This window comes from Impatiens glandulifera, chromosome 1 (assembly GCF_907164915.1).
Source record: "Impatiens glandulifera chromosome 1, dImpGla2.1, whole genome shotgun sequence".
In the NCBI taxonomy this organism is placed as follows: Eukaryota; Viridiplantae; Streptophyta; class Magnoliopsida; order Ericales; family Balsaminaceae; genus Impatiens; species Impatiens glandulifera.
In genome coordinates this window covers 65265098-65282401 of record NC_061862.1, presented here as the reverse complement: position 1 = coordinate 65282401, position 17304 = coordinate 65265098, and the positions used below count along the sequence as shown (strand labels likewise).

The 17304-nt window shown below is 33.3% G+C and overlaps 1 protein-coding gene and 1 pseudogene across 1 annotated transcript; one reads left to right on the top strand and one right to left on the bottom strand.

Annotated features, from left to right (window-relative positions):
* Positions 1-294: 294 nt before the first annotated feature.
* LOC124921224 (phosphate transporter PHO1 homolog 9-like) lies at positions 295-3731 on the top strand. Its single transcript, XM_047461850.1, has 11 exons — positions 295-917; positions 1025-1353; positions 1436-1507; positions 1594-1723; positions 1803-1923; positions 1988-2246; positions 2352-2501; positions 2652-2804; positions 2890-3174; positions 3252-3391; positions 3475-3731. Exons 1-11 carry the CDS (start codon positions 416-418, stop codon positions 3563-3565), a joined length of 2232 nt encoding a protein of 743 aa, XP_047317806.1. The 5' UTR covers positions 295-415; the 3' UTR covers positions 3566-3731.
* Positions 3732-5025: 1294 nt separating this feature from the next.
* Positions 5026-5870, bottom strand: LOC124930509 (annotated as a pseudogene).
* Between the last annotated feature and the right edge of the window lie 11434 nt (positions 5871-17304).

Here is a 17304-nt window from a genome sequence, read left to right as displayed (position 1 = left end):
GGATTATGTATATATTTGTATGTTATCTTTGATCTATTTTGGACAAACATGTTAACAGTTTTAATATTTTACTATAATGAATGAATAAAAAAAGTAGTATTCTTTCTATAGTTTTTGGCCATGGCCCATGTATTAATATTATAGTCAAAATCTACCCATAAATTTACAATTTCAAATTTTCCTTTCTGACCAAATCGCATATTCGATCATAAATGTGAACGAACAAATTCACAATAAATAAATAAAAACATGTAATTAACTAAGTCTTCTATCATCAAGTAGTTGCATCGATCTCCTTCCCACTTGTGTTCTTCCTGTCTATTTCCTCCTTATAACTGGTTTAAATACCCATTTCTTCTCTGTCGAGTATGATCTCAATTATTAGAATTGGGTTTTCATCAAAAACTAAAAAAAGATGAAGTTTGGTAAAGAATTTGCATCTCAAATGGTGCAAGAATGGCAAGAAGCATACATGGATTACAACAGTTTGAAGAATGTTCTAAAAGACATTTTGCGTTTTAGACGAAGAAGTTCACCATCTCAACCAGCTCCAACAGCAAGATCCGGTTTAAAAAGAAGGGTTTCTCTTTACAGAGCCTTCAGTGGACTCACCGGTAACCGTCAAGATGAAGTTGGAGAAGATGAAGTCATATTGGTGACTGCAGTTCAAAGAGATGAAGGATCTTCTACCAGCCATTATCAGACTAAGTTTCTTATGTCGTCTGAGGTTGGAGGTGAGTACGAGGCTGTGTTTTTTCGACGATTGGATGATGAGTTTAACAGAGTGATTAAGTTTTATAAGGATAAAGTTGATGAAATAATGAAGGAAGCTAATAATCTTAATAAACAAATGGATGCTCTTATTGCTCTTCGTATCAGAATTGACATTCCTTCGATTGGATATTCCAGACCTGCAGGTAATTAATGTTTGTTTTTATTTTTTTGAGGAAATTCATTTGTGGGTTACATGAATTTGATGTTTTTAGGAAATGGGTTTTGTTTGGATTTGAATTTTTATGATTAGTAATGTCAAGAATGGATGTGATTCAAGAAGTTGAGATGAAAGAAGAGAGTTTGCCTATGCCTAAGCCTAAGCCTATTAGAACTGCTAGTCCAATTGAGGTATTGGATCATGTGAAGATTAACGTTGAAGCCGAATCACCAGTATCAACATTGAAAAAAATCTTCAAACGTTCGAATTCTGGTTTGAACATGAACAAGGAAGAATTAAGTAAAGTTGAACATATCCTAAAACAAGCTTTCATTGAGTTCCATCAACAACTTAGACTTCTCAAGAGTTACAGTTTCTTGAACCAATTGGCATTCTCTAAGATCATGAAAAAATATGATAAGGTAAATAAAAGTTAGATTAATTACTTACTACCTTTTATTCCTTCATTCATTCATTCATTCAACATATATAATAATATTACAGATCACTTCAAGGAATGCATCAAAGGCTTACTTACAAACCATAGACGATTCTTTTCTAGGCAACTCCGATGAGGTTCGGTTACTTTCTTAAACGAGCATGATCCATCCATTTGATTCAATTCAGAACTAACTAAACTCTGTTTTATCTTCTTTCAATAGGTCTCGAGGCTAATAGAACGAGTAGAAGCCACCTACATAAAGCATTTTTCGAATGGTAATCGAAGAAAAGGAATGAAAACTTTGCGCCCGCAAGCTAAACGAGAAAAACACAGGATCACATTCTTTATGGGTAAGAAAAACTTAGGTTATTTTGGTGTCACATTTGATATTAAACTCTGTTTTAAAAAAAATGACATTATTATTTATAGGCTTGTTCTTTGGATGTTCAATTGCACTTTTATTGGCTATTGTTGTGCTCATGCGTATAAATAGTATTCTCAATACTGCTGGTGGAACAAAATACATGGATAGCATATTCCCACTTTATAGGTAAGTCTTGAATTTGAAAATTATTATATGATGAACAGAGGAAAATAAGTATTTTTTTCAACAGTTTTTTCGGGTTCATCGTGTTGCATATGCTGATGTATGGAGGAAATATATACTATTGGAGGCGATACCGAGTGAATTACTCGTTTATATTTGGATTCAAACCGGGGACTGAATTGGGTTATAGAGAAGTTCTTCTTCTTGCTTCAGGACTTTCACTTATAACATTGATTGCAGTAATTTCTAACTTTGAAATGGAGATTGACCCAATGACTAAAAGCTTCCCAACATTGACTGAACTTGTTCCTTTGGGTTTATTGACAGTTAAGATCACTTGCTTTTTACCTCCTTCAATTACCATTAAATCTTCTATAAGGATTGTATATAATTAATTGAGTGGTTTTGATTGTTTTTTTTTTCATTTGCAGGGGTTAATTCTAGTAGCTTTCTGCCCTTTCAACATCTTATATCGTTCTAATCGGTTTTTCTTCATCAAGTGCGCGTTTCATTGTCTATTGGCTCCACTTTATAAGGTTACCCTCCCGGATTTCTTCTTGGGTGATCAGCTTACTAGCCAGGTTAGTTTTCCCATTTGTGTTGATATGGATCTGAATCTGAATCTTGATCCAATTTAGAAACTGTTTATAAAATATATTTTTTTAGTTAAATATTAGTAGAAAGTGTTGTAAAAATGTATTATGTAACAATTTTTATTTACATTTTTCTAGGTACAAGCTTTGAGATGTCTTCAATTCTACGTTTGTTATTATGGTTGGGGCGACTTCAGGAAGAGAGACTCAGTCATATGCAGTAAAAGTGGTATTTTCGATGTCTTCACAATAGTTGTCGCAGTTATTCCATATTGGATACGTTTTCTTCAGGTTCGTGAGCTAACACAAGTTTCATGATTTTAACAATTTATAATAAGATTACGAAAAATTGATTTTTGTTTATTTATTTGATTAGTGTGTGAGGCGTTTGGTTGAGGAGAAGGACAAGGCTCATATCTTGAATGGGATAAAATATTTCTCAACGATAATAGCGATAACATTTAGAGCGTTGAATGAGCAGAAGAATTGGGCATCACCAATATGGAAGCTTATGGCATTAATAAGTTCAATTATTGCTACACTTCTTGCAACATATTGGGACATCGTTGTTGATTGGGGACTACTAAGAAGTAAATCTAAGAATCGATGGTTGAGGGATAAACTCGTCATTCCACAAAAACGAGTATATTTTATAGCAATAGTAAGCAACGAAACTAAATACTATATTCTTATCATTTAAAAATATTTGATTTAACATAATGAGTTGATTTTATAAAGGTGGCGAATATGATATTGAGAGTTGCGTGGATGCAATCGGTTCTAGGTATAAATAAAGTGCCTTTCTTCCATAGACGAGCTCTAATTGCCATCGTCGCATGCTTGGAGATAATAAGACGTGGCATTTGGAATTTTTTCAGGTTAAATGTTGACATATTTCAAAATTATTTTTTTTGCTTGGAATGCAATTTGGAAATTGAAATAAGTGTGTTTGTTGGATCAGGTTGGAGAATGAACATTTGAACAATGTTGGAAAGTATAGGGCATTCAAATCAGTACCATTGCCTTTCAACTATCACCAGAGCCATCCTTAATTAATAGTAAATTAATTTATCCTTTTTTTGTTTTGTTTTTCTTCTTTGGTGTATTTATTTTTTCAAGAGTAGAAGAAAATAAGGTATAAGCAGTGAATTTGTACAACAAAATACATAGTCAAATGGTTTAAATTGATTTTAGAAAATTTATTATTAATTTAGGTTTTTTGGTCTGCATTGAATATTTTTTTGAAGAAAAAAATAATAATTTTGTCTATTTGAACGATTTTTTTCGTTCGTAACAAAAAAAATAAATAATAAATTACACAAGTTCAATAATTAAATAAATAATTATTAAAAGAAATCTTTTAAATATAAAATATAAATTGTAACCGTATCATGTATATAGATATATATATATTTTTTAAATTTTAACCATGATCGATCATTCGATTTTACAGTCAACCGCCACTAAACCGACCAATCAAACATTTGGCTTTAATTTAGCGCATTCATATTATCATAAATTTTACTTGGTCAGTTGAGATCAGTGTGTTTATTTATATATACATTAGTTTTTTTGGCTCACTAGCCTTATAGGATGAAATTGCAAATCTCTTTATTCATTGAGGAGCAAGTAAATTTGAAGTTAGAAAATTTTAAGTTAATTAGTTGAAGTTTTATAATAATTGGATCTACATTTACAAATTTCTAATATAATAAAGAAGATGACATTATATATATTGCTAATGGTTTGCTAACTTAAAATTAGAATAGTTCAAGATTTTAATTTAATGGTGGACTAACTTAAAATATGGGAATTGGACTTTGATTACAATATTCAATAAATTTGGATATCATCCAAATTAAGGATAAAAAGAAAATTAAATATATTTTGATTTAATCTGCTTATTTTTCGGTTTAAAAAAAATATGATTTCTCTCCTATCCTATCATAAATTATATTATTTATTAATTAAAATATTAATATTTTTTTAATTTTTTTATTATATATTATTAATTTTAACTTTTCTTATTAAAAAAAATCTATTTTTGTAAATATTTAATCAAACAAAATATTTAAATAACACATTTCAATTATTCAAATAACCCCAATAAAATTAAGGTTTTTCTATATATACAAGACCAGCCATTCTACTTGTCCTATGAGTGATTTTGCATTAATTATTTGTTTTTACAATTATTATATTTATTAAGGTAATGACTTTGAGGTTTCATAATTCCAAATATTTCAAAAAAATAATATAAAAAAAGAAGAAAGAGATTCGCCGCGGATTAAGAAGAAAGTGACTAGAAGATTTATAATTCCCATTATAACAATGTTTTATTAAATATGAATACTTGCAATATATAACTGAAACACTTAATTAATAAATAAGTTTCAAAGTCAATAAGAAACTCAAAAATTGTTTATTAAATCCTAGAAAGGATTACATTCAATTTGATGAACTTATTTATACTCAGTATAACAATGGATGAAATTATTTTGAGTATAATAACTTAAGGACAAAATCTGATTTGATAATTGCCACCATTAGGGCAAGTAAAAGTGCTGGTCTTATCATCATAAGCGTAGCTATATGCTAGAGGACACTTGCTTTTAAAAATTTGTGAATAATTTGACGGCTTGCAGACGTCAGGAGTCGCGAATGAGCCACTACAACAAAACTCTGGTTTTCCGAACGCCAAACACGCACTCTTACATCCAATCTTTGCTCCGCCGTTCATTATTGCCAACTCGTTCGGGCATGCAGCGTTTATATCCACTTGGCAGCCCGTTGACTTGCAACCGCTGCCTGATGGAACAATCTGTACCGGAAAGTTGAAACCATCAACAAGGCTGACATCAAAGAAATCATATTGTTTCCACCTCCAGCTAGTGTGTACTCAATTAAGGTCGCTGGTGGGACACCTCCCTTACCATTGCAAGAAATTTGGTTGCTGCCACAATCACCAGTTTTGCATGAGAATGATCCTGAGTTAGAGCATTGTGTGCGAGCCCAAACACGACCCGACCAATGTGGTTGGGCAGTTACATCCGTGGAGGCTTGAGATGCAAGCTCGAAGCCAGTGGAGGAAGCGGCTGAAACTGAACCGGTTAGAATAGCCGGCCAAATTGTGAAAGAGCAGTGGTTGGTGATGGTTAGAGTGGTTGATTGAGATACTGCGTTACAAGAAACATATTAGTTATTTTATTAATAATAAATTAATTACATTTGAAGCTCATTGTTGTTGCATGAATTATTCAAAACAATATTTTGAGATGGAGAGGAAAATAGATATTTACCATGGATGATCATGAAGCTCATAGCTAAGATAAGGACAATAATGTTTAGAATTCCCATTGTAATAATATTTATTACTCACATATTAATGAGAGTAATTCTTGCTTCTTTTTATAGGTGAAAAAAGTTTTATGTGTTTTGTAAGTTTTACTTTAAGATCTTGGATTACAAATTTCAAAAATATTCAAGAGATTTGGATATCAACCAAATTAATGATAAAAAATAAATATATTTTGATATGAATGATCCTTCTTTAAATAAGATATATTTATATATTTTAAATAATCTAAAAAAACATCTTTTTATTCATCTTCCATAAATCATATCACTAAATCTATCAACTAAATCACTAAAATTATTCAAATTAAGCTCATTAGGTTATTTAAGAAAAATGAGATTTTAAAAGGTTTATTCACTTTGATTGATTTGGTTGGAAAAGGTATATTTGAAAAAAATTAAATCATTTAAAATTATTCAAACAATTCATATGAATAATCTCAAGAAAAAAAAAGTTCATTGAATAAAAAGAACACATACCCTCAAGTTGGTTTAGATTGGTTTCTCATAAACTGAGATTGGATTGTTATTTGTTTTATTTTTAAAATTTTGAATTTTTTTGTCAAATAATTTTTATAAAATTATTATTTTAAAAAAAGCAATAAATATAATAGAGTGTATTCGATTTGTAATCAAAACACTCTAAATTATGGACTCATTATAGAGATTTTAATTTAACTAGGAAAATTTCCGTGCGATGCACACGGATAAGAATAAAAAAAATTATAATAATATTTATTCAATGTTTAAAATTATTAAAATAAAAAATATAACGCTCTCATTCCACATTTTATTCACTTCGATAAAACAACTTAATTTCTCACATGTTTCATCACATATTTTTTCTAAATGAATCTCTCATCTCGTGACTTTACACTTTCACTTTGTCAATCAAATATTTGATTCATATTTTTTAATAATTAGCATCGTGACCTCACACTTTGGTCAATCAAATATTTGATTCATATTTCTATAACCACTTTTAAATATAACCGGTTCATTATCCCTCGGCAAACCACATCTAAATCACACTTGGTTAAATGTTGAACTTGTTTTGTTAGGTTGTAAGTTCGAAACATACAAATAACATTTTGAATTTTAATTCATAACCGTTTTAAGTTTATGGGCGGGTCAACCCACAATCCGACCCAAGTATTCATTACTCTCACATAAATATCCAAATTAACCACAGCTCTCGACCCGACAATCCGGACTCTCATTCTACATTTTATTCACTTCGATAAAATAACTTATTTTCTCACATGTTTCATCACATATTTTTTCTGAATGAATCTCTCATCTCGTGACTTTACACTTTCACTTTATCAATCAAATATTTGATTCATATTTTTTAATAATTAGCATCGTGACATCACACTTTGGTCAATCAAATATTTGATTCATATTTCTATAACCACTTTCAAATGATATCGGTATATTATCCCTCGGCAAACCACATCTCAATCACACTTAGTTAAAGGTTGTACTTATTTTATTATGTTGCAAGTTCGAAACATAAAAATATCATTTTTAATTTTATTTTTAACCGTTTAAAGTTTATGAGCGGGTCAACTCACAATCCGACTCAAATATCCATTTACTCTCACATAAATATCCAAATTAACCACAGCTCTCGACCCGGCAATCCGGACACTTTAAAAATTAAGCATCATTATATATATATATATATATATATTAGTTAGTTAAAAATTTGAACTTTTATTGTTAAAATGTCTCGCGTTCATCAAATTTGGTGTTGAATATTAAATATAAAGTCTTGTTAGCCTAGTTGGTTAAAGGGTTGTACTTGTTTTGTTAGGTTGCAAGTTCGAAACATACAAATATCATTTTTAATTTTATTTTTAACCGTTTTAAGTTTATGGGCGGGTCAACCCACAATCCGACCCAAGTATCCATTTACTCTCACATAAATATCCAAATTAACTACCGTTCTCGACCCGACAATCCGGACACTTTAAAAATTAAGCATCATTATATATATATATATATGGGTGCTAACTTAAAATATTAAATTGTACTTTGATGAAAATATTCAATAAATTTGGATATCATCCAATTCAAGATCAAAAAGCTAAATATATTTTTGATATAATCTGTTTATTTTTCGGTTTTATTATTTTTAAAATAGATAAATCACCGACGTTTCACTCATTACAAATGAGTGCATTGACTCTATTACTAGAAAAAAAAGGGGACAAATGTCTATGTAAACTTGATATCGAAAAAGTTTTTGATCACGTTAGTTGAGATTTTCTTTTATATTTTTTTGGGAAAACAGAGATTTTCTTTTTTCTCTCCTTGAGAAAATGGATTTTGAAGTTAAATGGAGAATGTTGATCACAACTTGTGTTACTAAACCTAAGTTCTCCATTCTTATCAACGACACGGTAGTTATGGAAGGTTTGTCAAAACTTTTTGAGAGAGCCATCAACGCTAGTCTTTTCACGGGGATGAATATGGAAACGACGAGAAGACCCAACTACATATTTCACTTATTTTTTTTCACATAACACTCTTTGTCTTATTAAGCATACTATAGAAAACTTTCATTATTTTTGGAAGATTCTTATTCTTTTTGAGCCATGCTCATGTTTGAAAATTAATAAAAAAAAGTCTGAACTTTTTTTCATCGGTAACGTTCCTAACACCCATTCATTGAATGAAATTATGGGGTTTAAAATTGGTTCTCTCCCATCAAAATATCTCGACTTCCCTCTCAGCGCCAATTCAGTTGTAATGAGATTTGGAGTCCTATCATTGAGAAAATGAGAATCAAGTTGGCCATTTGGAAGAGCAAAATCCTCTTTAAAGACGACATGTTGGTCCTCATTTAGAACTCTCTCACCACAATCCTGTTAGAATCCAAACCACAATAAACGAGGATAAAAGCGATAAAGAAGAACGAACACCAAGATTACGTGGAAAACCCTTTACGGGTGAAAAACCACAGGCAGAAGAGAAGATTTCACTATAACGAAGATTGTACAGATTTTTTGGTGGACAACGTAAAACTATATTTGAGAAAAGACGGCTGTCTTCTCTATATATTGTCTAACCCTAAAATGTGATGTAAATGAAAAGGGGTTAGACCCATTAAGACTACAATTCCATATAGTGCGGGCAAAGCCCGCTGACCCAACAAGAATTCGGGCCACAAACGCTAACAATCTCCACCTTGAAACGAATTCCAATCTTTGATAGCATAACCACAAAATCAAACCTCTTCCACCAAAGCCCCTAAGGGCATAGCTCAGTAATGAAGACCAACCAAGTTCAAGCAATGCTCAAACTTGGTAATAGGAAGTGACTTGGTCATCATATCTGAAGGATTATTGTGTGTACTCACCTTACTCACAACAATATCACCACGAGCAATCACATCACGCACAAAATGATACCTTACATCAATGTGCTTAGTCCTCTCGTGAAACATCTGATCCTTTATCAGAAAAATAGCACTCTGGCTATCACAAAAAATTGTAGAAATCTGCAAATCATCACTAAGTTCGCCAAACAAGCCTTTCATCCAAATTGCTTATTTGCAAGCTTCTGTAATCGCCATGTACTCTGCCTCTGTAGTAGACAAAGCAACTGTAGCCTGCAACATAGCCTTCCAACTAATAGCGCAACCACAAACACAAAAAATGTAACCAAACAATGATCTTCTCTTATCAAGATCTCCAGCGTAATCTGAATCAACGTAACCGACAACTCCATCTCTACTTTTCCCAAACTGTAAACAAACATCAGTAGAACCACATAAGTATCTGAGAATCCACTAAACTGCTTTCTAATGTTCCTTACCAGGGTTTGCCATATATCTACTAACAACACTGACTGCATATGCTAAGTCAGGTCGTGAACAAACCATAGCATACATAAGGGAGCCAACGGCACTAGAGTATGGCACTCGCGACATATAATCATCATCACCATCTGACTGTGGTGACAAAGAAGACGAAAGTCTAAAATGAGCAGCTAGTGGAGTACTTACCGGCTTGGCACTTTGCATGTTAAACCTACTAAGGATTTTCTCGATGTACCTCTTTTGACTTATGTACAATTTACCAGCCGGTCGATCTATAAGAATCTCCATTCCAAGCATCTTCTTTGCTGCACCTAAATCTTTCATCTCAAACTCGCTACTCAACTGTGCTTTCACCTTTCTGACCTCTCTTTGATCTTTAGCGGCAATTAGCATATCGTTAACATACAACAACAGGTAAACGAACGACCTATCATCACATACTTTAAAATAGACACAACTATCGTAATTGCTCCTCCTGAAATCATGAGTGGTCATAAATGTATCAAATCTCTTGTACCATTGCCTCGGTGACTGTTTCAAACCATAAAGAGACTTTTTCAGCTGACATACATAGTCCTCCTTTCCTAAGGCTACGAATCCCTCTGGTTGCTGCATGTAGATGTCTTCCTCAAGTTCTTCGTGTAAGAATGCAGTTTTTACATCTAACTGCTCAAGCTCAAGATCGTGGTATGCCACAATACCTAGTAAAGCCCGAATAGAACTATGTTTCACAACTGGAGAAAATACATCAGTAAAATCAACACCTGGAGTTTGACTATATCCTTTTGCAACAAGCCTGGCTTTATACTTGGCTTCTTCAACTCCCATCGTACCTTCCTTTCTCTTATACACCCATTTGCAGCGAACAGCCTTCTTGCTCTTTGGTAACTTCACTAGATCCCATGTAGCGTTCTTGTGAAGCGATTCTATCTCTTCCTGCATAGCGATCATCCACATACCAGAGTTTTCGCAGGTAATCGCCTTTGAATATGTCGCAGGTTCTTCTTTTGAATCAATCTCTTCAGCCACATTTAATGCATACACAACTAAATCAGTCTCTGCATATCTCTGAGGGCGTCTAATTTCTCTACGAGGCCTATTTTTAGCAATTGAATGTTGTGGAGGTGCTTCTGAGGAGCTAGCATCATCCATTAAAACTGGAATAGGCTCTGGAGTTTGCTCTGGTGTAGGGTTCAATCCAATCTCAAGCTCCACCTCAATACTTGACTTCTGTTGATTTCCCTCGGAGGGAGTTGAAGATAAAGACCCATGAAGCATGCTAGTCTCATCAAAAACAACATCTCTACTGATGACGACTTTACTAGTCTCAGGACACCACAACTTGTATCCCTTCACACCTTGCTTAAACCCTATGAACACACACTTCACCGAACGAGGCTCTAACTTCCCATTATCCACATGAGCATACGCAGGACATCCGAAAATTTTTAAATCAGAATAACTAGCAGGAGAACCAGTCCATACCTCTTGTGGAGTTTTCTTATCAATAGCAGTCGAAGGAGAGCGATTAACGAGATGACATGCATACGTAGCGGTCTCAGCCCAAAACGACATCGGTAGCCCAGCATTAAGGCGCATACAACGCACCTTCTCCATCAAAGTCCTATTCATCCTCTCTGCAACTCCATTCTGTTGAGGATTATGTCGAACTGTATGATGCCTCACAATACCTTCAGTTCTACATAAAGTATTAAACTCATTAGAACAAAACTCCAAACCGTTATCAGTTCGGAGATGCTTCACTTGCCTCCTTGTCTGCTTCTCAATCATTAACTTCCACTCTTTAAAGGTAGAAAACACGTCACTCTTTTGTTTCAAAAAGAATGCCCAAACCTTCCTGGAGAAATCATCTATAATAGTCAACATATAGAACGCACCACCTTTAGATGGTACTCTAGAAGGCCCCCACAAATCAGAATGAATGTAGTCTAGTGTCCCCTTCGTATTATGAATACCAGCCGAGAACCTAACTCTTTTCTGCTTACCAAAAATGCAGTGTTCACAAAACTTCAGCTTCGTAATACCCTGCACATCAAGAAGCCCTCTCTTGTTCAATTCGACCATGTCATTCTCACTCATGTGACCTAGACGCATGTGCCATAATCTTGTTGCATCAGAATCAGACAAAGACGAACTAGCAACATCAACATCACCTGTAATCGTAGAGCCTTGCAGAACATATAAATTGACAGTTTTCCTGAGTCCCTTCATCACAACAAGAGACCCCTTGCTGACCTTCACAACTCCACCTTCACCGGTGTATTTGTACCCTTTAGAATTAAGAATACTCAATGAGATCAGATTTCTCTTCATGTCAGGAACGTGTCTTACATCACCAAGTGTTCGAATAGTGCCATCAAACATCTTAACTCTAACCGTACCAATACCAGCAATTCTGCAAGATGCATTATTACCCATCACAACGGTACCTCTAGAGACCACTTCATATGTAAAGAACCAGTCCCGATTAGGACACATATGAAACGTGCATCCAGAATCAAGAATCCATTCGTCGCTCTGTTTCGAATCAATATCAGACGTAACGAGGAGTTCTCCATCATTGTACTTTTCAGCAACATCAGCTTCGCCATATTTCTCTGGTTGATTGCTCTTATGATCCTCACCAACCCTCTTATTCTTATTCTGTAACTTATAACACTCAACAACAATATGACTTTTCTTCTTGCAATACCTACACGTCTTATCCCTGTTCTTGGATTTTGACCTACCACGGTTATTGCTGCAAGAATACCTCTCCTGCTGTCTGCCTCGTGCAACAAGACCTTCAGCCATGTTATCTGAACCAACAAGTTTATGCATCTTCTCTTTCGAGAAGAGTGCATCATAAAGCTCATCTAGAGTCAAAGTCTCACGACTATAGAGAATGGTATCTCTAAAATTAGCATACGAAGGAGGTAGTGAACACAATAATATGAGCCCTAAATCTTCTTCATTGTACTTAACCTCCATAGATTCTAAATTAGAGACTATTTCTTTAAAAATTGTTAAGTGATTTTCTAAAGACGTACCGTCAGACATACGTTGGGAATACAAGCGTTGCTTCAAGTGTAGCTTGTTAGTCAGCGTTTTCGTCATGCATAATTGCTCCAATCTTAGCCAGAATGCAGCAGCTGTTTTTTCCTTCAAACAGTCTTGAAGAATCTGATTCGACAGATGCAGATAAATCTGCGATAGAGCCTTACGATCTGCTCGTTGCTTCTCTTCATCAGTCCACGAAGACGGCATCTTGTCAGCGCCATATAGCGCATCTTCCAGATCCATCTGTGCCAAAATAGCTCGCATCTTCACTTGCCATAACGCAAATCTGGTGTTACGATCCAGCAGCGGAATATCGTATTTCATCGTGGTCATGACCAAAAATAAAACAAACAAATTTGGCTCTGATACCAATTTGTTAGAATCCAAACCACAATAAACGAGGATAAAAGCGATAAAGAAGAACGAACACCAAGATTACGTGGAAAACCCTTTACGGGTGAAAAACTACGGGCAGAAGAGAAGATTTCACTATAACGAAGATTGTACAGATTTTTTGGTGGACAACGTAAAACTATATTTGAGAAAAGACGGTTGTCTTCTCTATATATTGTCTAACCCTAAAATGTGATGTAAATGAAAAGGGGTTAGACCCATTAAGACTACAAGTCCATACAGTGCGGGCAAAGCCCGCTGACCCAACAAGAATTCGGGCCACAAACTCTAACAATCTCCACCTTGAAACGAATTCCAATATTTGATATCATAACCACAAAATCAAACATTTTCCACCAAAGCCCCTAAGGGCATAGCTCAGTAATGAAGACCAACCAAGTTCAAGCAATGCTCAAACTTGGTAATAGGAAGTGACATGGTCATCATATCTGCAGGATTATTGAGTGTACTCACCTTACTCACAACAATATCACCACGAGTAATCACATCACGCACAAAATGATACCGTACATCAATGTGCTTAGTCCTCTCGTGAAACATCTGATCATTTGTCAGAAAAATAGCACTCTGGCTATCACAAAAGATTGTAGAAATCTGCAAATCATCACTAAGTTCGCCAAACAAGTCTTTCATCCAAATTGCTTCTTTGCAAGCTTCTGTAATCGCCATGTACTCTGCCTTTGTAGAGATTGATTCAGAAGAAAAACCTGCGACATATTCAGAGGCGATTACCTGCGAAAACTCTGGTATGTGGATGATCGCTATGTAGGAAGAGATAGAATCGCTTCACAAGAACGTTCCTAATATAATATTTATACACGTATTGAAAGATCCTTGTATTCCCATCTCCGATTCTCTCTCCAACTCATCACCACTCATCCTCTTGAACACCGCATTTTCGATTCTATCTCCACCTTATTTATATATAATTTTTTTTTATCAAGGTCACTTTTTTTTCCTTATCTCTTTCTCTTCAAACTCCACTACAACAATCACATCATCAAGAGCTTCTTCACCGTTAACATCCCTTCTTCGTGAAAGTCAATAATATGCATATTGTCAATTGAAACTAATTAATCAAATACATTATTGTGTTCAAAAGATTTTCAATCTCCTTCTTAATTCTCATGGTCAGGATTCTTAAAATCTCTTCTTATTAGACTTGGTGAGTTTTCCATCAAGTTCATGCTGCCTTCCTCTGTAAGAATGATCGCAGAACTTCCTTTCCTTGTGAGCACGATTGCGAGGTTCTTCGGATCAATCTCCCCGTACACGGCTACGATGAAGAGATTATCTGCCCATTCTGATCTTCATCATGTAATGCAGACATGCTGAAAAATTATTTGTTCGAATTCTCATATATGGCAACTTCTCCCGGTTGATCTCCGACAAAGTTATATCTTTAGTACTGTTAGAAGGTCTCATACGAATACTGATCGAACAAGGATTCGTTTGAAACCATACTCCAATCGGTTTGATTCGATGGTTTATTTGAAAAAGTTGAGGCATGTATTATTTCGCAATTATATTCGGCCGGAGTTTGTTCCGTCGTTTTCAATGAGAGGGGTTTGTTTCGCATATGAATGATTAACGGTGGTCGTTTCATGAGAAGTCGCCGCCTCTGATGAGATTCCTCCATTGACGAGCACACAATGAGGAGAGAATGCGGTTACCATTCAGGACTCTCTAGTGGTTAGTGTTAATTTAGTTTTGACGGTGATGATGATGAGAGAAGAACAATTTAACTGGAAAGGAGAGTGAAAATGGTGGAGGTGGGGTTGGAGTGAAGGACTGAGGTAAGTGATTATATAATAGTTATGTGTAAAAATATTATATTAAATAAATAAAAAATTAAAATGATATTCAAATATTTTAATAGATTTGTTATATAAAGTAAACGGTGTTAGTGACTAAACTCAAATATAAATATAAGAAAAAATGACAAGTTGAGTTCTTTATATGAAAAAAAATTAGAAGAGTCCTAAATTTGATAAAATCACTCTATTAGAGTCTTAAATTTGTCCTTTATCCCATTCTAAAATCATTCACTTGGTAAGATGGGGCACAATGAAGCTTGAAGTTGTTGACGACAGACTCAGAATCATGGACTTCTCTCTTTTTAACATTTTGCTCCTCTGTAAATGGTGATGGATATTTCTCAATGATAACACAAGCTTTTGGAAGAAAGCAATCATCGCCAAGTACGGACTTCGAGATGACGAATGGATGTCCCTCTTTGAGAGAAAGTTTTTGGGTAGATGCTTATTGGGTCGTATCACTAAAACATGGGAGAAGCTCCACCCTCTTTTCTTATTTTTACAGTTAATAATGGTAAGAAAAATGATTTCTAGAATTATTCGTGGTAGACCATCGGAAAATTGTCAGACTCTTATTGGGACCTTTTAAAGATATCTAGTAAAAAGGAGGCTAACGTGTTAAACTGTTTTTATCTCACATCTAATCAAATTATTTGGAAACTTTATTTAAATAGATGACTTCCCATCGAATAAGAGGGGAGACAAGATCTCCTCATAGATATTCTTACCCATGTTTCGATTGACATAGAGACTGACAACAACTTTTCTCTGACCGACTCTCCCGATTTTAAAACTAGTTACATTTATCATGCGTCTCTTCAAAGGAATCTATCCCGGTTTCCTTGAAAAGATATGTGAAAATCAAAAGTTCTATAAAAAAAATCTCGTTTTTTGGTTGGGAAGTTATCATGGAGAAGTCTCGACATATAACAAATTAAAAAATAAAAGATTTTATCTCGATAGCAGATGCACCATTTGTTTTAAGAGTGAAAAATTCATTGATCATATTCTTCTTTATTGTGACTTTGCTAAGAGTATGTGGGCTCTTCTACGGAACCTCCTTCATTTTCAATGGGATACAAAAACAATAGTTGTTGATAGTCAAATGGATTGAATGGAGTTATAACAACAATATCGCGGACGACTGAAAACCAATTCCTCTTATCATGTGGTGGACGATTTGGAAAAAAAGAAATAGAAGAGTTTTTAAATGAAAAAGTTATGGATACGAGCGTCTCAAAATATTCATGTTACACGCGTTCGCTTCTTTCCGAAAAAATAAGACTTGTACTTACTTATTGACATTTAAAATTCTTACATTATTCTCTTATTTATTTTATATTATTTTAATGTATCTTCTGCTCTTTTATGGACAAATTTACCATTTAAAAAAATATTATTGAAAAAAAATATTATTTCTATCCTCTACAATAAATCATATTATTCATTAACTAAAATATTAAATTATTTTTAAAAAAATATATTATATATTAATAAATTTAACTTTTTTTTATAAAAAAATATTATTTTTTTTAAATCTCAATCAAACATAATTATATAAATAACACATTTCAATTATTCAAATAACACCAATAAATTAATTAAGGTTTATCTATATAAAGGAAATTAAAAATGGTCACTGAGTTATAATTACATTTTGTAAAGTATAATCCTCCCTGGCTTTTGGATTGGTTTTGCATTAGTAATTGATATTATATTATTCTTTATTTTATGTTATTTTTTCTTTTTATATATATTCTCTATTTTTTCTCAATGATCCTCGTAAAACTGTTATTTTAAAATAAATAATAAAAATACAATATACTCATGAATTACTAAAGATGAAATCATATATGCTTGCTTCCTAATAATAATAAAAAAGAACAAGAAGTAGAAAGAAATTTAAATGTTTAAACACAATAATTTCTTAAACTGTCATTTAGTTTTTTTTTTATCTTAATATAAAAAGTATTTACAATTTAAAATTCATTTTGGAGGATTTGATGAAATTTAATTGGCTGAATTGCTGAAACTTAATTAAAATATAAAATCTTTGAAAATTTGGTTGACCAATAATCGATTAGTCAATTTTAGAATGATATCACAAATTAAGTAAGCTTGGACAAATATAGACCAATATAAACTAAGAATCAATTTTAAAATGATACAATAAATTTTCAATTTCATAGAATTGAAAATTAAATCGAACTTATGACATTTAATTTCTTAAAAACTATTTTTGACACTTAAGTTACATTAGTGAATTAGAAATATTTTGTATTGATAATTATGTTTAACTCATTATTTAAACATAATT

Coding starts and splice junctions, on each gene's coding strand:
- LOC124921224 (XM_047461850.1), top strand. CDS start 416: ATGAAGTTTGGTAAAGAATTTGCATCTCAAATGGTGCAAGAATGGCAA. Junction 918..1,024: donor TGGATATTCCAGACCTGCAG/GTAATTAATGTT, acceptor TTTTATGATTAG/TAATGTCAAGAATGGATGTG. Junction 1,924..1,987: donor AGCATATTCCCACTTTATAG/GTAAGTCTTGAA, acceptor TTTTTTCAACAG/TTTTTTCGGGTTCATCGTGT.